This window comes from Marmota marmota, unplaced genomic scaffold, assembly GCF_001458135.2.
Source record: "Marmota marmota marmota unplaced genomic scaffold, marMar, whole genome shotgun sequence".
Taxonomy (NCBI): domain Eukaryota; kingdom Metazoa; phylum Chordata; class Mammalia; order Rodentia; family Sciuridae; genus Marmota; species Marmota marmota.
This window is the reverse complement of record NW_026000249.1, coordinates 31,371,945-31,395,370: the sequence shown is the minus strand read 5'-3', so window position 1 is coordinate 31,395,370 and position 23,426 is coordinate 31,371,945. Positions and strand designations below refer to the sequence as shown.

The 23,426-nt window shown below is 38.1% G+C and overlaps 1 protein-coding gene across 1 annotated transcript in view; it reads left to right on the top strand.

Moving 5' to 3' along the window:
• Efhc2 (EF-hand domain containing 2) overlaps window positions 1-23,426 on the top strand; it is a 206,743-nt gene that overhangs the window by 108,090 nt on the left and 75,227 nt on the right. The window contains exons 3-8 of the mRNA XM_048796279.1: window positions 867-1,090; window positions 4,028-4,279; window positions 7,344-7,457; window positions 7,839-7,977; window positions 14,891-15,056; window positions 22,669-22,811. Coding sequence (XP_048652236.1) covers window positions 867-1,090; window positions 4,028-4,279; window positions 7,344-7,457; window positions 7,839-7,977; window positions 14,891-15,056; window positions 22,669-22,811 — 1,038 coding nt within the window. The remainder of the gene's footprint in view (window positions 1-866; window positions 1,091-4,027; window positions 4,280-7,343; window positions 7,458-7,838; window positions 7,978-14,890; window positions 15,057-22,668; window positions 22,812-23,426) is intronic.

Here is a 23,426-nt window from a genome sequence, read left to right as displayed (position 1 = left end):
AGTGGTTGAGTGCCCCTGAGTTCGGTCCCTGGTTAAACAAAAACAAGATTTAACCCAGAGTGCTGGATAAAACTATGAAGCCTCCTGTGACCTCCACCTGATGGCAGTGGTTGGATGGAGGTGGACAGAGGCTGCAGAGGAAGAAGAAAGATTAAATTGATAGAGGGAAAAGAAATCATGAAGCTTCACATTAGCCTAAAGTCATTCATACTTATCGAAGCTGTAAATCACCATGTTGGCACCTAACATACTGCAGCTTATTGACTTTTTTTTGAGCCAGGAATATGTATTTTTATGAGCACTCTGCTTTGGGGCCTTAATGCCTTGGTTAGTTGTGTACATTGAGTGTTAGTGGCTGAAATTGAACCTGTTTGTTCTATGAAGACATGATGGCAATGTGGCATTTTTGGTCACTCTTCTTATAGTCTTCTTTTTTCATACCCTACCCCACCCCAGTATTTATGGTTTATTAAAATATCTTCTCTAACACCACTCAGATCCCTCTACTGATGTGCCAGGCTGGTCAAAGAACTCTGGACCTGCACTGGGGTTGTGACTCAGTGACTGAGCACTTGCCTCGTATGCATGAAGCACTGGGTTCGATCCTCAGCACCACATAAAAAAATAAATAAATAAAATAAAGATATTGTGTCCATCTACAACTTAAAAAATAAAAAAAAAAGAACTTTGGACCTCTGAGGTCTCAGCTCCCTCTGACTCCCTTAGAGTTTGAATGTACTAAATGCCTCCTAGGACAAGCCCTTTGCCCTGTTGTTGGAAGGCATATAGAATTTTTACTAAGATGTACTGTAACTTCTTGTTAGCTGCTGCATGATACAACAGTTGTCTTTTACTTCATGCCACAGGGACTTTTATCCGCCGTCATCGGATTTCTCTCCCACCCCCTGATGATGATCAGTTTTATACTGTATATCATTTCAATATCAACACAGATGTTGTCTTCTATGGCCGGACATTCAAGATTTATGAATGTGATGCATTCACAAAAAACTTTTTGAAGAAAATAGGAGTGAAATTAAACCCCCCTGGACATTGTCCAGAAGATCCTTATATGAAGGTGCGGAGAGAGGTAAGAAATTGATGAGTCTGTGAGTTCTTGTCTTGGAGGGTTAGTAAAGGGTGTTCCTGATGCAGCTGTGAAAGAGCTTTTGGGGCCATCATTACTCGAGTTGTCCTGTTCTCCTTTGGGTTGAAGGGAAGGCTAAGAGTTGGCCTCAGAACAGGAATGATTGCTTAACTAACCACACATCCCAGTTTTTTCTGTGGAGTTTCTTTTCCAGGCAGGAGCATTCTGTGAGCTGCTTAGGTGGAACAGTTTCTAGGAGCCCACGATTCCCTTTGTGATCACTTATAGCATTTAAGTTGGGCCCACAGTTCCATGGCTTGTCTCTCCTGGGTTTAGTTACTTAACACTGGCTGGAAAAATCTTTGCTTCTCTGCTACTTACTTACTATACCAATCCTTGTGGGTCTACCTTTTTCTTCCTCCTTAGAATTCCCGTCTCTTCTTATGGTGACATTGAATGCTGAAATGTCCTGAAATAGTGAAGAGTGCCATGATTCTATTGTCTCCCTATTATGAAAAGATGCTTTTCTTCAAAGTCTGATTCCAGTTACTATAGGGAGTGAAGATTCAGTATTATTGTTATCTTTCTGGAGATTTTAAATGATTCTTTGACCCAAATTTTATGTTTTCTAAAAGCATCTAAATACCCAAAAGGGGAAGTGTCATTGGAAGTCACATACCAAGCTAGTCTTCTTGCTGGGTCTGAATGCAAATCTCTTATGTCTTACCTTGATTTTTGTTATTGTCATTTGTTTCCCTTTTCTTTTTTATTGACATATTATTATACACAGTGAAATACAGACATTAAATATACTAATGGATGAATTTTAACAAATGCATATACCCATACAACTTACACCCAAATTGAGATGTTGAATATTTTCTTCCCTCCAGAAAGTTCTCTTACACATTTTTCTAATTAGTTCCTCTCCCTACCCAGGGACAACCACTAGTCTCATTTTTATTCCTATAGATTCCTTTCATCTGATTTTTATTGTTTTAAAACTTATAATTCATTTCCTTATAGAAAGATAACAAAATTTAAAATCAAATTCTCCTATGATTTCTTGTTAAAAGCTGCATGTAGGATTATTCATCTATACCTGTCTCCTAGTACCAGCCAAATTATCCTTTAATGTTATAGGCATTCAAACCTCCTGAGAATTATACATACATATACATATATATGTATAAATAAAATTTATATAAAACTGATTCTGCAATATCTAAGATAAAATGAAGGTGTATCAGCGTATAAAGAGGTTTTTTTTGGTTTAGGTTCATTTTTATTTTTTCCAAATGTCCTAGACAAAAGAGTCTAGATAAATACAAAGTCATTAGAAGCACCAGAGAGATCCTGAAGGAAAATGGACTCATTTGAATTACCACCCCTTGCAAATGGCTCAACTCATTCACTACCAGTTGGTATTATATGATAGCAATTGTGAATGGTGATCTCTTATATGAAACTGCAAAAAGCACTGTAGGATTTTATAAGTTTATAAAGAAAAAAGAAGTATTGTGCCAGGAATTGAGAATAAATACCAAGAACAGCCAAAAAATGGTTTTAAATAATTTTCTTTCTGATTAGGAGGATCATTTTAGCATTTATTCCCTCAGGGAGAAAACTCTTCAGTGAATATAGAAACCTTGGACAATTAGTCAATATAACCTTTTATATTGACTTTTATGCATTTAGTTCTTTAGTGTTGCTGCCTTGAAATGTAAAATTAGACAATTTAATTTGAACTGAAAAGGATCCCAATGGTATATAATCAATACTGCATTTCTAAGAGATCATCTAGTCCCCCCGAAATATTTTTTTTAATCTATGAAAGTCGTGGTTCCCTAATTTTGTTTAAATATCAAGGATAAGACTGAAGAGTCTCTGGAAAGCCATTGTATCTCCCCCTGTCTTGGGGGGTAAGATTGTATTTAGACTGCCCTGGACAGATAGAACATTTCAAGAATTTCCAAAATGATTACATAACCCAATTTGGGACAATACTTCCCTTGCCAATGAGTACTTCCTTGTATAACAATCCTATTTAGCTTCATCAGTTAGAATGGAGGCAGTTTTTCTCCAAGATGGGGCTGAGAACATGCAAATGGAGGGGAGAGCTATACCAAAGAATACTGCAGAGCTCTCTGTTTCTGGGGCTGAGGTTAGGTGACATGGGCTTCTGTGTGGAACAGAAGTTCTCCATTTGCTCCTCTTCCATTTCCAAAATAAAATCATGAATATATTTCTTCTTTTTTACCTTCATAAAAATCTGAATGAGTCAGAAGCATTCACAGATATGAAGTTCCAGTGAAAAGACACATGATTTTATTTAGTTGAGTTATAATTAGCATAGGATCAAATTCATAGTACTAAAGCATACAGGTCAATGAGTGCTGGAAAATGCATACAATTGGGTAATCCATTGGACTGGGACTGGAGATGTAGTAGAGTGGTAGAACATTTGTCTAGCATATGTGAGTCATGTGTTCAGTCTCCAGCACTGCAATGAAAAAAAAAAAAAAGATGTAGAGTATTTCTATCACTCCAGAAAGTTCCTTTGTCCCCCTTTCTGACCAAATCCCCTATCTAGAAGTAATTCTATTTTGATTTCTGTCACCATAGATTAATTTTGTCCATTCTCAAACGAAAGCTTTAGGTCTTTGAGAAAAGTCAGTTTTAAAAAACATTACAGAAGGATAATTTGGTGTATTAAAATAATGTTTAATAAAATAGGAAAAACTTCCTGATGCTTGTCAGTATACTTAAGGGTAAAACTGGTTATAGATGCATACATATGTAAGTCAGAGCCAGTTGAAATCTTTAAAAATATCATAGAATAGTCAATAGAAAATGTATCTTTATGTCAATTTATTACTTCCATCCCAGAAGTGACCATGCAAAACCTGCAACTATTTCTGACATTTTCTCCATTTGCAGAAACTAGACTGTGTAGATCCCTTTCGTCCTTATGAGTCCTTTGACACTCTGAAACAGTTCCTCCAATATGATGGGAAGGTTTTGCGATTCTTCTGCCTATGGGATGACTCAGACTCGTTGTTTGGGGACCGGAGAGAACTCGTCCTGCATTACTTCTTGTCTGACGATACTGTGGAAATCAAAGAAGTGATACCACACAACTCAGGCCGAGATGCTATGTCATGGTTCCTCCGGAGGAGTAAGCTACCCAAGGTCAGCAGTAGATACACAACCATTTTCTAAGTTTGCTTGTGGGTCAAGAGATCTGAGTCACTATTGGGAATGTTGTGTGTTATACCTGTGTATTGACAGTTACCCTTTTATAATGTGCAATTTAGAAAATTTTCATCTTGTGTCCTCTGTTAATATACATCTATGAAAGTAATCTACAGAATCTGACCAATTAGAATTGAAACATTCTGGATTTAAGGTAAGTAAAGGGAAAAAGTAAAATCTAAGAGAAAGCACATATTTGCCATTGAGTTCACAATCAGTCAAATGAAAGTAAAGGACTCCCTAGTAAAAGATTTGCTCATGGCCTTGGATGGGGCATTGTGTGTGTGGCCCCTGAAGCTCTCCTGAGGTGAGCCCATGGTGTTGGTCTGGGTTGTGAATACTCATACAAATGTACCCATGTTTGTGTGTACACATGCACACACACACACACGTACACAAGTATATGCACAGAAGTGAGTGATTCTTCCAAGTGTAGTGACTAGTTACCAACTAGCCACTAGTTAGTGTCAGTAACAGCTTTTGCATTTTATTTACTATTAAAAAGCATTGTCAGTGCTGGAGTTGTGGCTCAGGCAGAGTTCTTGCCTCACACATGTGAGGCACTGAGTTTGATCCTCAGCACCACATAAAAATAAATAAACAAAATAAAGATATTGTATCCATTTATAACTAAAAAATTTTAAAAAGATTATTTTTTTAAAAAAGCTTTGTCAGACTGATTTCTACAAATACTTTTGGTTATTTGAGAGCTATTGTAACTTGGGTGCAGCAGGAGCAGCACAAAGGCAGGTTTGTATTAGAATTAGGGATCTGCCTCTTAATAGCTATGTGACCTTGGGCAAGTCACTTAACCTCTCTGAGCTTATTTTCCCATCTCTAAAATGCAGTTAACAGTGGTTCCCTCCTGAGGTAAATGTAAGGATTGAATAAGAAAAGATAGTAAACAATACTCTCTAAGGACTTAAGATGTTAACACTTCTCCATGTTATATTTTATTTCTAATTTAGATAAGGTATTTTTAACTTAGTTCTTAGTGTTCCTGAAAAGGTTACTGTAACACTCATTTCCTATGCACACAACCGCTGGCCATTTGGTCCTCACAGAAGGTTCTCCCAGATTCTGTGAGCCCGCTGCCAGAAAGTCCTGCTGCGTTGCTTGGAGGCAGCGGGAGGCAGAATTCATTCCTGAGGGGGGCCTCTGGGGTATGCACAGTAGGTGGCCAGGAGGAGCCAGGGAAGCCCATTTTTAGAATGACTTTGCAGATAGGCTAAATATAAAATAATAATGATATACCTGACATTTGCAGTATGCCTTGACATCAGTTACTTCATTTCTTTTATTTATTTATTTATTTTTAAAATTGATTTTATTTTTTTAAATACATGGCAGCAGAATGCATTACAATTCTTATTACACATATACAGCACAATTTTTCATATCTCTGGTTGTATATAAAGTATGTTCACACCAATTCATGTCTTCATACATGTACTTTGGATAATAATGACCATCACATTCCACCATCATTGCTAACTCCCTGCCCCCTCCCTTCCCCTCCCACCCCTCTGCCCTATGTAGAGTTCATCTATTCCTCCCATGCTGCTTCTCCCTATCCCATTATGGGTCAGTCACCTTATATCAGAGAAAACATTCGGCATTTGTTTTTGGGGGATTGGCTAACTTTACTTAGCATTATCTTCTCTAACTCCATCCATTTACCTGCAAATGCCATGATTTTATTCTCTTTTATTGCTGAGTAATATTCTATTGTGTATATATGCCACATTTCTTAATCCATTCATCTACTGAGGGGCATGTAGGTTGGTTCCACAGTTTAGCTATTGCGACTTGCACTGCTATAAACATTGATGTGGCAGTGTCCCTGTAGTGTGCTGTTTTTAAGTCCTTTGGGTATAGACTGAGGAGAGGGATAGCTGGGTCAGTTACTTCATTTCATTTATTCGTTCAACACATATTTATTGAGGACCAACTATGTGCTACTTTGGGGGTTACGGTGAGAAAGAAAATGGATTAAGTCCTGCTTCATGGAGTTTCGGTTCCTGTGGGGGAGAGATACAAAACACATGGATATTCCCTTGAAACTCACAGCTTCTTTTCAGAAGGGAAGCAGTTAAGTAATGTTGTAGTGAAAAAGATGAAGGAATTCAAGTTCTGAAAAGATAAATACATTGTCCCAAGTCCTGTAGCTAGTAAGTGGTAAAAAGAGAGTTTTCATCCAAGTGTACTATTCTACATTATGTGACCTACTTGTGCCACATGCATCATAAATTTCACACATTTAGACTTCCATTTTATGTCACATGTATCAGGAAAGATTCAGATTTCTTGTCCATAAGTGATGCTTTTGATCACGATCAATTCACATAGTTAATTAAGGTGTTTCCTGCAGCTCACACAACTGCTTGGGACCACCTGGAGCCTAGAATGCAGGACTGGGCAGTTCCCTGTCTTGCCACAGGCCGGGTTTTCTGTTAGAGGCTGATCCAAGTCTATTGCTCCTTCCACTTCACTACGCTAACTCTGTGGGCCAGCAGGTACTCTATTCACTGAGCTCAGGATGAGGCAGGGTGCTAATCAGAATAAAGAAGCCAAGGAGGCAGGGGTTCTTCCTTGGGGAGGGTTGTAATTTAATGAAGAGAAAAGATGGCTGCTGATTAAAACATTAGAGAACCAGAGAAAGTGGTAGAACCCTGTGGTAGGTGCTGGTGAGGTTTGGGTTGAGGACAAGTAATGGATTGAACAGTTCTCAGTGTGTAGATGGCTACCTGTAGAATGGGAAGGGTTGAGGGCAAAACAGGGCTTTATCAGGGCCTTAAAGAATGTATGGAGTGTAGGGAGGCAGTTAAAAAATGGGGCTATGGCATAAGGGCTATAGCAGTGTAGGGAGGCATGGTGGACTATGTGTCTTCCTCTGGATGGTAGAGAAGGACCATATACCGCATATTTCCTACATGTGTCCCTGGAGTACACTGTCTCTGTGTTCAGAAGCCATCCGCATTGCTTTGATTTTGTATTCCAGCACGGCCCACCTGGGATCTATCAACCAGGCCAGATAACAGACCGAACAGTTCTCAATGTGTGCGGTGGCTTGGCAGAGAAGCGAGTGGATGGCTACCTGTTAGATAAATACAAGGTAAGGATCCTCATGTTTTATTACTGTTTTCAGTGTGTCTTCCCTGGAACCTGAACAGTGGGGTGAGTTACATATTCATCCCTGGTGAGAGTATTAATGAAATCAATGAATACACAAATATATACATTGTACTGGCATTTATCATATAAATAATGAGCCTGCATGCATACAGAAATACATGTATTGCATTGCTCTTTGCAAGTACTACAGTGCTAAAATAATGCTTTCAAATGTTAACATTGACTGGTTACTTTTGGATTTGATTTTTAAACGTTAGTTATAAATAATATAATTGAAGTGTTTTTTTCCCCCTTTGGGAAGGGGTACCTAGTTCTTTAGAAGGTCCATGGTGCCAATGCTATGTTCCTTTGTTTTTCTTAGCTAGGAAAACTAGACCAAGAGTATTACAAAGATAGTGACCTGACTATAGGAACCTACATCAATGTGTGGGGAAGGAAAGTGCTCCTCTGCGACTGTGATGAATTTACAAAGTCTTATTTTAAGGCTAAATATGGAGTTGGTAAGTGATACTTATGCTAACTAGAGAATATTTTCCAATTTTGACTTTTTGTTCCTAGCTATGCTTTTACTTTTGAGTTTCAGATGTTAAGCTCATAATTGCTATTGTTTACTGTGCATTTGCTATCTCTGGGGCATTTGTTATCTTACATAGTCCTAACAACAATCCTTCATGGGTAGGCTCATCATCCTCATTTTTAAAAAAATATTAGTTTTAGTTGTAGATGGACACAAGACCTTTATTTTATTTTTATGTCGTGCTGAGGATTGAAGCCAGTGCCTTCACATGCAAGGCGAGCACTCCATCACTGAGCTACAACCAGTCCTCATTATCCCCATTTTTTAAAGGCAAAGAAATTGAGACTTAAAGGGACTCATTTGTCCACTCATATAGCAAGCAAAGAATGAACCAAGATCTGAACTTGTCTGCCTGATCCCAGGGGTTTCGATTTTTTTTCCCTTATGGCTGTCTGCCTCACTGCAACATGGGGTAAATGTTTAAGTTGGTCAAATAACATGGAAATATAAGTGCTTTTTATTCAATTCTTGCTTACTGCAATAGAAACATTTCCTTGAATTCTCTATGGAATTCTCTTGTGCCAATTTGTTTCACCTTTCCTGATAAGGCTCAGCCAGGTTTCTAGCTTCTCCCTTCATAGATATCAATTCCATTCCAATCATATTAGTTCAGTTCAGAATAAAAAGTAGTGATTTATTAAGCACCTGTTATATACAGGTCAGTGCAATAGACTTAGGAGATAGAGAAGGGGTTTCTAGGCTAGAAGGGAAGTTGGGACCTACAGTATGATACATGGTGTTATGAGAGTCCTAGAAACAGGTGGAGGATATGATGTAAAATCTGAAACCCAAGCCCTCATTTATGAAACTCCTACTTTTAGGAATTTAATAATAATAGGAAGGAATGCTGACCAGCTCTGCCCCCTTCCTAGGCCCTCTACCCAGGCTCCAAGTATGCTGCTAGGAGTTGATGAGAATTGCTGACCTCCCAGGTAGGGGTTTAGAGCTGGGATAGGGATGCTTAGTCCTACAGGTAATCCCTCAGTATCCACAGAGGACTGGTCCCAATTCCCCCCATACCAATATCTCAAGATGCTCAAATTTCTTATATATGAAATGGCATATAGTATTTGCATAGAACCTACACATATCCTCCTATGTATTTTATTTTGTTAATATTTTTGAGACTGGATGTTGTGAAAATTTAGCTAATTTTGAACTTGCAATTCTCCTGCCTCAGCCTTCTAAAGAGCTGGGACTACAGGTACATGTCACCATGCTGGGCTACTTTAAATCATCTTTAGATTACTGATGATACCTAATATAACATAAATGCCATGTAAGTAGTAGTTATACTATATTGTTTTGGGAACAGTGATAAGAAAAAAAAATATCTGAACATGTTCAATACAGACACAGTTTTCCCTGAGTATTTTTAATCTGTGCTGGTTTAGTTCAAGCATGCAAAAGCCACAGATTTGAAAGGGTGACCATGCTTCCCTCTGAAGCTTGGAACATTCATATAAACACACTTTCCTGAAGGGTGAGATGGAAGCCAGAAGGAATCACAGCTTCTTAAAAGATCAGGTGCTGCCCGGTGTGGTGGCTCACGCCTGTAATCCCAGTGGCTCGGGAGGCTAAGACAGGAGGATCTCAAATTCAAAGCCAGCCTCAGCAAAAGCAAGGTGCTAAGTAACTCTGTGAGACCCTGTCCTTAAATAAAACACAAAATAGGGCTGGGGATATGGCTCAGTTTTCAAGTGCCCCTGAGATCAATCCCCAGTACCCCCCCCCCAAAAAAAAAAAACAAACTGGGTGCTTTGTCTATAGAGAGACAAAAGCCCACCTTATGTGTCTTGGTGTCCCTATTGTGTAGCATTCCTGGCCTCCTGGGAATTTTTATAGTGAAAGAGAAGGAACACAAAATATATAATGGGGTTAGATTAAAAAAGATTTTCAGTTTTACTCTTAGGTTCATTAAGGGAGCTTGTTCCGCTGCATCAGCATGCCACGTTAGTCAAATGTGTGGGTCCTACAGGGACCAAATTAGGGGTCTCTTATTTTCTAAAATTGGTCCTCTTTAGTGGAAATTGTTGAGCATAGTTGTTTTGGTGTCAAAACAACTGGATAAGACAGGAATGTGCAAGTGTAGAAGCTGCTAGTGACCCTTAGTCATCGGGGAAAAGAATTTGGCCTTTGATAAATGTAGATACCTGTTTAGAATCAATAAGTCTCCAGTGCAAGTTGAAAATTTGATGATGGGCCACTGAAATCTATAACTTACATCTGAAGATTACCTTTATATAAAGGTCATGGTGAAAGATTGAAAGATTACCCTAATATAAAGGATGTGGTAAAGATTCTAAAACATCATATAATTCCTTAAACTTAGAGCATAGCATTTGGTTGATATTTGTCAGCTTGACTTTGAGAATATAAAATTTGCATCTGGGAAAATGAATATCATGCCGGAGAGACTTGGTATATCATTTGTGTCTTAGCAGCTTCTACAGGAATTTTCAGAGGCCCCGTAAATCCCTTGTATGCTCCAAATCGAGTTATCCTGGGTAAATGTATCAGCTTCAAATGTCCGTAGTCTGGTTCAGTTGAGTCTTAGTGCTTAATTTCTTTGTGTCTACAGCTTTTGTTCACTATAGACTTACTCTATTATGTTAAAAAAGTAGTTTGTTTCTTTAAAGCGAACATGAGCATTTTGCATTTAAACACAAAATTATGCAAACGCAAAATTATGATGCATTTCATAGTCACACTGATTTTTTTATATTTCTCATAACATATGTTAAAATATCCCGCTTAACAGACATTATTATTATACAACATTTCTTGAGTTACGACAGTGTACTCAGTGTAACTAATGACTAGAAATTATATCTATGATTGAGTGTAAGGGGAATAGATCAATATTCTCTGATCATCTTTACATTTGCTTTTCCTGATTTTGGGGGATAAAGTTAAATTAATATACTTAATGTTATTTAGATATAGTTCTTCCTGACATTTAAAAAATTGAATCAATGATCTTTATTTTTCTTCATTAGCGGCTGTGACATGTTGGTAAAAATATTTTTAAGGATTAATAAATGCAGTCAAATGCCATAACAGTTGGCATAGCATTAAATAATTTCAATGAAGAACAACAGACATTTGACTCTTGAAAAGATGAGATTCTTACATACTTTAAGGATTCTAAGGAGAAGGAGATTTCATTGATTTCTTGCCCATCACTGTCCAGTGTGACTCCTCCATTAGGCAGTGTGGTCATCCCTTTGGTCTTGGCTTGCCTGCTGGGTTATAGCAGGTCACTCCCTCAATGTTTGAAGTGGTTGAACACAGACAAGCTGGTGGAAATATGTCAGTCTTATAGTCTGAAGGTTAGCAAAAAGCTCCAGTGGCTTCAGCAGGTATTTCTTCCACTAAAGGAACAGGGATTTGAAAGTAAATCATTCTTACCTAGAAATTTCTGCCTTGGGTTATTATTTCTTTTTCTATAAGAGCATTTTCTTGTCATTGATTCTTAGTGGCTGATATCACCCAACTAGTAACAAGATCATTAATCCCTATTGCCTTTGAACACTTAGTAGGCTATACTCAGATTAAGGCTGACCAGAAGTCCTAAAGCGTCTTTAATTTTGTAAGTCATTTCTTGCTCTCTCTGAGATTTTGGCACTAGAAGCAGCAGAACATCTAAAATGAAATGTTTAATGATATCACTTGAGCAAATTTGCCATCCCAACTTGCAGCAACAGGGATAGAATTGGCTTGTGATTTCACCAGATGACCTTGATGGACCCTAACAATTTTGCTTCTTTTACCTTCCCTATGAAGAGAAGATGGTTGAGGATTAGAGGGTTTCTAAGGATTTTATAGCTCTAACATTGTGTGATTCACTAATCATTTGACCCCCAAGTAAATGTTTCACTGAAATAATTTGACCTAGGCCTTGAGTAAAAGAGAGATGAATTTACCTTGAAGCTAATGAAGCTAAATCTTCAAGGTTCTTCCTTTACGGGGGTCCCAACCCAAAGACCTGGCCTAATTTTGTCTCAATAATTTGTCATTTTTAATTTTTATTTTTTTCCTGCAGTACTAGAGGATGAAATCCAGAGCCTCACCCATGCTAGGAAAATGCTCTACCACTGAGCTACATCTCTAGCCCTTGTTATTTTTTATTTTGAGACAGTGTCTAAGTTGCTCAGGCTGGCCTTGAACTTTGAATCCTCCTGCCTCAGTCTTTAGAGTGGCTGGGACTGCTGGCTCATGCCACTGTTTGCGGCTGACATTTTTCATTTAAAAAAAAAAATTTTTTAGTTGTTGATAGACCTTTATTTTATTTATTTATACATAGTGCTGAGCATTGAACCCAGTGCCTCACACATGCCAGGCAAATGCGCCACCGCTGATCTATAGCCCCAGCCTCGATATTCTTTATCTTAAAGAGCTTCTTCCAAATCAAATAAGCTGTAAGTCTCCCAGAGCCTGGATCCATCTCTGGGTTATAAGAATATAAGGTAAACTTTGAGGTAATTGAAGACTTTTCTCAGAAATGCTTCCAACTGAGAAGGTGAATAGAAAATCACTATGAAGGAACATTAAGACTCCTTTTTATACCTCATCTTTCTGCAGTTTATTGGAATACAATCAGTCATGGATAGGCATTCAGTCTTATGTATTTTTGCAAGTCATTTGGGAACAGAGAAGTCAGAACATTTGAAAGACAGGCAGTGTCTCAGGATCTAGTAAAGTACCAGTTACAGAAGACATTTGGGGATGCTTTGTATAAAAATGTATACTTTACATTTATTCAACAAATATTTTTAAATACCTGAACCATGCAAGAGGTTGGGATGTTGCAAAACCAGAGACATCCAACTCGTCATTCAGGCAGAAGTTCACAGCTTTGTGAATGTATACGTGTTACCCAGAAAAATAAGGTTTAAAGTTGGGTCTTGAGCCACGGTTTCCAAAAATTGATGTATGTGGTGTTACAAAAGTCAGGGGTGATGGAGTGGATCAGTTCTCAGCTTTTATACACTAGATGGCACTGTGGGTGCAGAGGAAAACTCTAAATTGGTTCTTTTGTTACTTAAATCTGTTGCCAAAACAATGTAGTTGAGAAAACAACAGTGTATTATAAAACCTGGGGTGGGGGGGAAGGTAGCTGTTGAATACATTCTTAATTACTTTGCGATTAAGTGTGTGTCTTCCTGGTTTAGACTGCTTAGGTTAGTATGTAAAGTTGTATGTATATGTCCCCTGTTGTATAAAACTGCTTATGTCCCAATTTTCTAATAATCACATAGAGCTCTTTGTTATCTCTATGGTGCTTGCCTTGAAATGAAAATATCAGATGGTGTGTTTGATGTAATGGTGAGCAATGGTAGAGTCTACTATAGTTCTGTCTGATTCTGAGACTTGAAGTTTCCTTTTTATTTCCAAGACTTTGCTTTAGTCATCACAGAAATAACAACAGGAGAGTTTCCCCCATATTGGCCGACTGGCTGCACCTTCTCTCTTTGTCAACATGTCTGCTGTGAACAGCTTCTATTAGGGTGGAATGGTATTTTTTGGGGGGGATTGTGCTTGGGGAAATTTCACACAAAGACTACTAGCAAGTCTGAGGAAAAGAGAAAGCTGAAAATGTTTTCATATCAGAGTTAGGAATGGCTCAAAATCCTTAGTGTTTTGATAATTCAGTAAAACAAAAGCAAAAACACCTCAAATTTTAGAGTTAGGTTGTCTTGGATAGTAAATTGATGCACATTTTCTCTTATGGTGATGTGCATTAAAAATGTAATTTTCCTTCTATTAGAACAATAGAAGGAAATCTTTGCTTATCATACACAACCAAAATACCTATGGCATACTCAAGTTTGGGAAAGAATGGAAAGTAGGTTCTGTGGTTTGGTTTTTAGGAAAGATCCTGGTATCTTCTTTGCCATTAGTGATGGGGCAAACACAGTGACTTGGGGATATCTGGTCAGTATGCTATTTTTCTGGAAGGCACAGTTGCTTCTTGGAGATTGCACAACAGTGTAAATGAATACCTAAGAGCTTCTAGGCTTTTACAGATATGTCCCCAGGTTTCTCTCTACGTCTCTTTCCTCATATGATAAGTGAAGAAAACCAGCAGTATTTACCACTCAGCACTCCCTTTGAGAGAATAGGCAGTTGGGCATTAAAAAGTTTTTGTTGTTTTATTTTGTTGCTTCTTTACACTTTATTCACCATTTGAATAAAATTATAGTCTTTCCTTGGGCAGGAACAAGAGTAACTTGGAGCACTGGTGGGTGAGAAGAAAGAGGTTTTATTTTGTGTTTATTTTTGAATTAGATAGTGAAGTGTCATGTCCTAGAGTTTGTTGGAGGCAAAGGAAGGGGCTGGAAAAGTGGGTCTAGGAGGAAGAACTGGCGGGTGGGAAAGGGGAAAGGTAAAATAGTCAAGAGTCAGACATATTTGGAAAATAATTTTATTAGTGAGTGTTGTTTGAAGATAGGAGAGGGCTAAATTACAGGTTAAAATATGGAATGGGGCATAAAGTTTCAAGTTTGAATTTTCAGATCATTGGAAAAATCAGGGGAAGAACAAAAATATTCACAAATGGGGATGTGATGACAAAAGATAAATGTTTACTTATTTGACACAGATTCTTATTTTTTCTTTTGAACCAATGGCAATTATTAAGTGACTTCTGTGGTTTTTGTAAACATGATTGGAACCTACTCTCACAGGATTTTGCCGTGTTTTGTTTGAAAGAGTTTAAAATAGTCTACAAAGATCTTCATGTTCATCTTGAAATCATAACAAACCTTTCAAAACAGCCATAATCAGGGCAAAAGAAAATATTTGATGTTTTGTTTTCCTTTGTTTTGTTATAGAGAACTTTACCTCCATTTCATGCAAGGCTCCTCCTCTTCCAAAAATAGAAAGGAAATTTCCACCTTACACGGGCTTTGGATCTGAAGAGGATTCTCTCCGTTCCTGCATAGGCCTTGTGCCCACACCTCACCAGAGAAACTTCAAGAAATGCATGGAAGAAGACAGGTGCTTGAGGGAACCATGATTTGAGTCCTATCTTTTCCAAATCTGTTTGGGATTTATGACAGTCCTCATGATAAAAAGAGGTGACACAAAGCTCATCTAAGCGCTGGGGTTGTAGCTTAGTGGTAAAGCACATGACTTGCATGCATGAGGCACTGGGTTTGATCCTCAGCATCACATAAAAATAAATAAAAGTATTGTGTCTATATACAAATAAAAAAATTTTTTTAAAGGAAAAAAAAAGCTCATCTAATTTCAAGTTCAAGGACATGTTGTTGTAGTCTTTTAGTGAAATTGATTAACTTATAGGTATTGCCAGGTTCCTACATGAATGTTTATTTTACAGTATCTTCTGGGGAATCCTAAAGTCATATCATCCCCAATCTGTGGTGCCTTTTTTATCTATCTGCCTGTCTGTCTCTCTCCTGAAGATAATCCCTAGGAAAGGATATAGAGGAAGGGGTCAGCAAACTTAAAAAGAGTCAGTGTAAATATTTTGGGCTTTGTAGGCCATATGGCCTGTCACAACCATCCAGATGTGCCATGAAAGCAGCCATAGACAGAATGTAAACACATGTGTGACTGTGCTCCAAAAAAACTGTTTTTATGAACATTGACATTTGAATTTCATGTAATTTTTAGATATCACAAAATATTCTTCTTTTTATTTTTTCAACCATTTAAAAATATAAAAACTACTCTTAGCTCAAAGACCATATCAACACAGGTGGCTAGCTGGATCTGGCCCATGGACTGTAGTTTGCCAGCCCTTGTTATAGAGATTTCAATGATATATAAGTGTTTTTCAAAATGTTATTTCGAAAAATAATTAATGTTGTTGTTTTGATTTGAGAGGTTTGGGTAAGTTCAGTAACAACAGATCGCTCACATGGCTGCATATAATTTCAAAAGATGGATGTTCAAAGTATCCCTAATATTCTATGAGGTAAAATCTGCTCCTGAGTCATGCATGTAGAATCTAGGCACTGCCTAGGGCTACTTTTTTTCTTCTGCAGGGAGAGCAGACTGTGGAGAAGAAAACCAGGGGGAAAGTGGTGGGGAAATACCGCAGCTACTTCAATAGGATGCTGGCTAAAAGCTGGAGTCCTGCATGAGGGAAATAATGGGTCAGGAGATCCTGGGGAGAACAATGATAAAGGGAATGTGCAGTAAGACTAGGAGAAGGAAATAAGACAACACCCTGAATTTGGTCAAATTGAATGAGGTCAGATGCTGTTATTGAACATTTGAAGGAGAGAGAACAATAGTTGTGCTATATCTGTAAAAATGGCTGAAATCTTTCTGAGACTTGTACAGAATGGTGGAAAGTATGCCCTTGCCATGATGTGATGTTTTGTCTTTCAAGAAATAATCTTTTATTTTTAAGGAGTTAGGGATTTATTTATTTATTTATTTGTTTATATTTATTTATTTATTTTAGTTGTAGGTGGACACAATACCTTTATTTTATTTGTATATGGTGTTGAGGATCGAACCCAGTGCCTCACACATGCCAGGCAAGTGCTGTACCACTGAGCCACAGCCCCAACCCAGGTTTTTATTTTCTAAACTCAGTGCTACTCAAAGTGTGGTCCCTATACTTGTTAGAGATGCTAATTCTGTGCCTCTCCCTCCAGACCAGTTGAGATGGAAAACTCTGGAGGTGGGGCCCAGCACTCTGTTTTCACAAGCCCTCCAGGGGATTCTGAGGCACATCAGTGTTTGAGAACCATTGATCATCACGTAAGAGAGACACTAACTTATTCTCCTTCCTCTCATTGATAACAGTGTTTACAATGAGGTTCCAGGATAGGACTATTTGATGGACATTTCCCGCTAACTGATGTTTTTAAGGGTTGCCACCCAAAGGAGGTGCGCAGGAAAAATGTCCCTATTGTAAAAAGAGACAGAAGTTTTATTATAAGTAAACATGATGAAATATTATCTAGGGTGTTGCTTCTGGAACCCAGGGGTAAAGCAGTTCTTTGTGGGTAGTTGACTTAGTCTCTCTTTCTGTCTGCACTGGGTAAAGTTGCCTACAGAACCCTGACTGCAGACAGCATTCTGTTTGTGTCACTTTATTGTGGCTAGAGAATTGTGGTATAGGCACAGATATCCCTAATTTCATTTCTTTCTGTCCACTGCTTGTTCTGTGCTAGGAATACACTTCTGTCAAACTCCTCCCACACAGTGACCTTGTTTCCATAGTAACTGGCACATTCGGCTGGAGACTTATGCATGAGTTTGAATGACCCAAGGTTTCAAAACTGTGAGAACCTAAGGAAGATGATCTCACAAACCATATAAAGATAGTTTCTTAATGCAAATAAAGAAAATGTGAATTAGAACATGAAATTATTCATAACATATATTGATTTTATATATTGCTATCAAACAAATTTACTGGGTGCTATTGTTATGAGGTTAATGCTGTCTACTATGAGTCATTGGAGGATATCATTTCAAATTAAAGCCTATGAGGTTTTTGATAGACATGGAGATCATCTTTATTGTCCAGGTAAACATCACTGCGATGACCTGCTGGGCACATTGTCTAGTCTGACTTGGGAGAACCAGAATAATTTCTTTGTCACTGTACCAGGCTGATTTAGTAACTTTGTTCTCTGTGTGCCCACAGTATTCTGCTGATTGTTTCTCTAATAATATTACTACTACTCTGTTATACCATTAAGCAATTAGTAGTTACTGTCTACTAAATACTTTATAATACTTAGTATCATTTTATCCTCAAAACAGCCTTGGAAAGTAGATAATTACTGCACTCATTCTTCACTTGAGGGAACTGAGGCTCAGAGAGGCTCTGCAACTTGCCCAAACTCAAACAGTTAATTTTTAGTTGAGGTTGGATTTGAATCTCTTTTCTGGAGTACGCCCTTCTTATTGCAAAAGCTGTACTTATTACAGGTGTGAAGACTACTCATTTATGCAATTTATGGGCTCTCCCAAATCAAGAATTGTTCCTTGAGGTCAGGGACTGGCTTCATTGTTTCCCTAAGAGTTAGAACAATGCTGACTGCATACTTAGGGGCAGGTCAATATTTTATTCAATATGAAGAGTAATGGAGCCAGGTGTGGTGGCACATGCCTGGAATCCCAGTGGCTTAGGAGGCTGAGGCAGGAGGATCCTAAGTTTGAGGTCAGCCTCAGAAACTTAGGGAAGCTCTAAGTAACTTAGTGAGACCCTGACTCAAAATTAAAAAATAAAAAGGACTTGGAGTATAACTCAGTGGTAGAATGCCTCTGGGTTCAATCCCCAGTTACCCCCTCACCACAAAAAGAGGAGAGGATGAATAAGTGGACAGAATAAGAGAGTAAATATCCACTAATCCATTTCTTAAAGATGGAAGGAAGGGACAGATAGCTTCCTACCAGGAAGGTTAATATCCCATACTTATGCTATTCATAACTATATAGCATCCAGAATTCATGATTTAATCTTTTTAAAAATATTTTAAGGTATAGATGGACAAAATACCTTTATTTTATTTATTTATTTTTATATGGTACTGAGGATCACTCCCAGTGCCTCATTCGTGTGAGGCAAGCATACCACCATTGACCTACAACCCCAACCCTCATGATTTAATATTAGTTTCTCATTTGTTCCAGATATTGTCCATCTGCTATACCCATCAGCCATTTCCCCCCTCTTTAAATTTTTTTCCCCATCAATAAAAATAAGCCTTCATGTGTTTCCCAACCACAAGACTCTATAGCTCTAGCTACTTTTGAGGCTTTTAGTAGATGTGTAGCTCGGGATTATCCATTCATTTTCTTGATCAACAAATATTTCCTGTCACCTGCTACATGCCAAAGACCAATCTAGGTATTTGCCATAGTTGTGATACTTCTATGAACAAAATGACACAAAGGTCTAGGGTTGTGGCTCAGCAGTAGAGCACTGCCTACTAACATGTGTGAGGTACTGGGTTTGATCCTCAGCACCACATAAAAATAAATAAGATAAAGGTATAAAAAATTAAATAACATAAAAATTATTTTTAAAAAAACAACAAAAACAGACAGAAAGCCCTGCCTGCCTAGAACTTTCATTCTAGCTGCAAGAGGTACGTAAAAGATAAAGATAGTAAATAATACATAAAGGCATTATTTAGTATATATAATGTATTCAATACCATGGAAAAGTAAAGAAAGTATTAAGTTGCTGTGAAGAAAATAAAGGGAATTTGGGAGTATGGGGTTGATGAACACCCCAGGTTGTAGTTTTAAATAGTGTGTTCTGATGCACCCGAGGGAAGAAAATGTGTTCCAGGCAAAAGGAACAGTCAGTGTAAAGGTCCTGAGCAAAAAGCATGCTTGGGATGTTCAAGAACCATCCAGAAGGTCAACTGGATAGAGTAGATGAGTAAAAGGCAGAATACACCGAAATAAGGTAAGAGAAGTAATGGGATGGGATCACAGAGGGCCTTATAAGGAATCTTTTGACTTTGAATGAGAAGGAGGGAATCCCTGGGACATTTAAGCAGAGAAGTGACTTGTTCTGACTTGCATTTTGAAAGAATCCCTCCAACACAGTGTTGAGAGTAGACTGTAGAAGACAATGGTAGAATTGAGACCAGTTATGAGGCTACTGCTGTAGTCTAAGAGGAAAATTATGGTGGCTCAGATCTGGGTGAATGCAGTGGAAGTGATGAAATTAAATAGTGGATTCTGGAAATATTTTGAGGGTAGAGCCAGTAGGATTTCCTGACAGATGAGATATGAGGTATAACAGGAGTGAGGAGCTAATGTTGTCTCTCAGGGTTTGGTCCTGAGCAACTGGAAGGGTGGAGTTGCCAGCCACTGAGATAGGAAAGACTGTAGATGAGTAAGTTTGAGGGCAAGAGCAGAAGTTCAGTTTTAGAACAAGTTTGAGATGTTTGTTAGCTATCAAGTGGAAATATTGAAAAGCAGTTGGATGTATGAGGATGGGGACAAGAAAGAGGTCTGAGCTAGATAGAAATTTGGAAGGCATCCGTGTGTACATAGTATTTTAAGTCATGATGCCAAGTTGTACTAGAGTCTTCAGACTGGATGATATCATCAAGGGAGAAAATAGATACATAGAGACAAGTGCATGAATAAAACTTGGGATACCCCAAATTAAGTAATTGGGAAAAAGAAGAATAACCAGCAAAGGAGTCAGAAAAGGAACAAAGAGGTAGGAGAGAGCAAACCCAAGAGAATGCAAAATTCCAGAAGTCAAGCAAAGCAAGAGTATCATGGAAGAAGGAGTGGTCATTTGTGCCAATTGCTGCTGATTGGTCAAGTTAGATGTGGACAAAGGAAAAATTAAGCATTGGAATTGGCATTATGGAGGTCATCGTTAGCCTCTATAAGAACAGTTTAGGTAGAGCAGCCCTAATGAAAGTGTATTTAAAATAAAATGGGAGACAAATTCAAGGTGGTGATTATAGAAAATTGTGTTATATAGTAAAAGTTAAGACATGACTCTTGGATCTAGGAATTTATATATTTGGAACAATGGGAATAAACACAATTTGAAAACAACCAACTAAAAGTACAAGTCTATATAACACAAAATTGGGTCTGAATAGAAGATTAGCTGGAAGGGCAGAATATTGTGATAAAGAATGTTCAGAGAAGTTTGATAATTAGCTTCTTTGTCAAGGAAATATATGAAGACTCTTGCAGTGGTTCTTACAGTGTACTCTGGGGACCACCTCATCAGAATCTCCTGGGGTGCTTACTAATAATTCAGGTTTCCAGAGTCAGCTGGATACTGAGTCCATATCTCTAGGGATGGGACTCTGGATTCTACATACTTAACAAGCTTCCCAGGTGACTTTTATACACAATAAACTTTGTGAACCGCTAGTCTTAAGATTTTATTGAGATTGTATTCTTGATTGATGAGATCGCCAGAACACTAGATTTAAGTGAAAATTGGGCATGTTGAAAAGTTCACACTTAACATATACACTTGTAAATTTATGTAAGTTCTATGAAGTTACGTTAACAGTAGTATTAATTTGCCCAGTGACTAGACCTCATTTGAATATTTCAGGTATCTGAAAAGTTATGGGTTTTTCATGAGAGTGGGCTGGTAAATGTATTTGTTAATTATAAGTTCAATTATGTGCCAGAGAAGATAGTTGACAAAGCATAACTGGCCCCAGCACTATGTGAGGTCCTCCTGAGGCCTGAGAACTAGGCACTAAGAAAATATCAATGGCCTCTGGGATGTTTTGCCCAGGCTGCCTTGGAACTAGCTTTACAAATGGCTGCACTCTGTCTCACTTGAGGCCTCAAGCAGAGAATCTTGGCTCCATGCTTTCTCAGCCCAGGTTCTTGGATAATTTTAGAAAGGCACAGAGAAAAGCACTTTCTGCCTCTATGAACCAATATTACTATGCTTTTTATCACTGTGATTACAAAGAGTGCATTTTGGCATAGGAGACTCTTCAAGTAAGGACCTCTCTGATTAGAGTCATGACAGGGAAACGACAAAGGCCTGATTTGACTTTGTGCTCCTTCAGGCAGTGATTTTGATTTTCAAAGACCTCCCCAAGGCTTACTGTTTGTTACGAGGTCCACCTTTCACTAGCAAAGGTGCACAGACATGCTTCTGCTTAGAAACCATAAATTAACTTCTTCAGTGACCAACAAATCACCTCTGGGAACTTTTAATTCTACAGTTTAATCCCATGTTCAGCCTACTATTTTATTCATGCACAGAGTTTTAAGTTCAACCCCTAGTCTGTATGGGTATAACTTTCTTTAACCATTTATTGAGTATAGTACTTACAATGTAAAAAGTGCTATATTAGGTAGTCGTTAATAAGACACATTGCTTTCCCTTGGAAAATAGACCTGCAATGGTTACTTGCAATACAGGTGATAAGTTATAAAAAAAGAAGAGGCTGGGCTGGGTTTGTGGCTCTGTGGTAAAATGCTTGCCTTGCACATATGAGGCCCTGGGTTCAATCCTCAGCATCACCTAAAAATAAATAAATAAAATGAAGGTGTTGTGTCCATCTATAACTAAAAAATATTTTTTAAAAAAGGAAGAGGCACGACTGCTATTTGTTATAGCATTTGAAAGGGAAAAGTTAATTTTGCTCCCAACAGAATCAGGAGTGATGCTGGGGAGATAGGGGGAGAAGTCAGGGAGGGTTGGGGATATAGAGTACAAGGCAGAAGGGCCATGGGTGCCAGATAGTGAGTAGTAAAAAAATGGAGGTTGTCCCAGGCATGGACAGAGCACACCTTCTGGACTAGCTTAGGCAATGGAGCCAGGTGCTTGCCCTTCTATTTGACATGATTACTGTGATTGGTGCCAGGCTTGTCATTACAGAACAACTGATGAATGTGATTGTTTGAGCAGCATGTTTACGACATGTGTGTTGGATCCATTTACCCAGGACATGTAATGAATAAGATGTGTTTTAATATACTGAGGCAATCTCTCTGTATTTAGATTGAGAACCTTAATAAGAAGATGGTTGGACTCTTTGCACAGTTTAACCTCCTATTTTTAAAACCATAGCATGCCTTTTGCTGCCCACCCTCCAACCAACATGATATGTACAAGATTACTTGTATAACACTCTCTTATTTCTCTTCTGTTTAGCTATGGCAATGTAAGCAATATACTCCGGTTTTTTGCAAAACTAATCACAGACAAATGTGCTGATGTGGACAGGATGTTTGTTATTTCATATTTTCTCAGCGATGATACACTTTCAGTGTTTGAACCTATAGAGAGGAATTCAGGTAAGAGACACACTCTCAGAGTATTTTCCTGAGAACATTTAATTGCCTCTTCATTTTGAAGATTAGGGAATATGATTCGAGTCTGTAGCCTATATGATCCCTGGTAGTAGGTTTTTAAAAAATCAATAGGTTTCTTTTGGCAAAAATGTTTTAAATGGGAGCTGAAATATACAAAATGATAAACAAGGAACAGTTATGGTTGTCTCAGAGATGGGGGGCCTGGGATAAATCCCTTTTGCCACTATTCCCTCTTTTTCATGAGGTAGTTCTATGGAACCCAAGTATTTCAAAATCAAGGTCTGGCTGCCACCAGTGCCACTCTCAGCCAGCAAGCCAAGAGAAAGTATATACTCTTGATAGTTCTGCCTAACAGATTTTTGTTGATGCTCTGACAAGAATTCCAGATATATAAATTTAATCTTCAGGATCCATCTTTCTCTGGCCCTTCTCTCTGTTAATGCTATTTGCACTCGGGCCTAATGGAATGTTCTCCACACTGTGCTGATTATATGGCCATTGCTGAAGAGATGTTGATTTATCAAACTATGGAACTGTAAGACTCTCTCTCTCTCTCTCTCTCTCTCTCTCTCTCTCTCTCTCTATATATATATATAT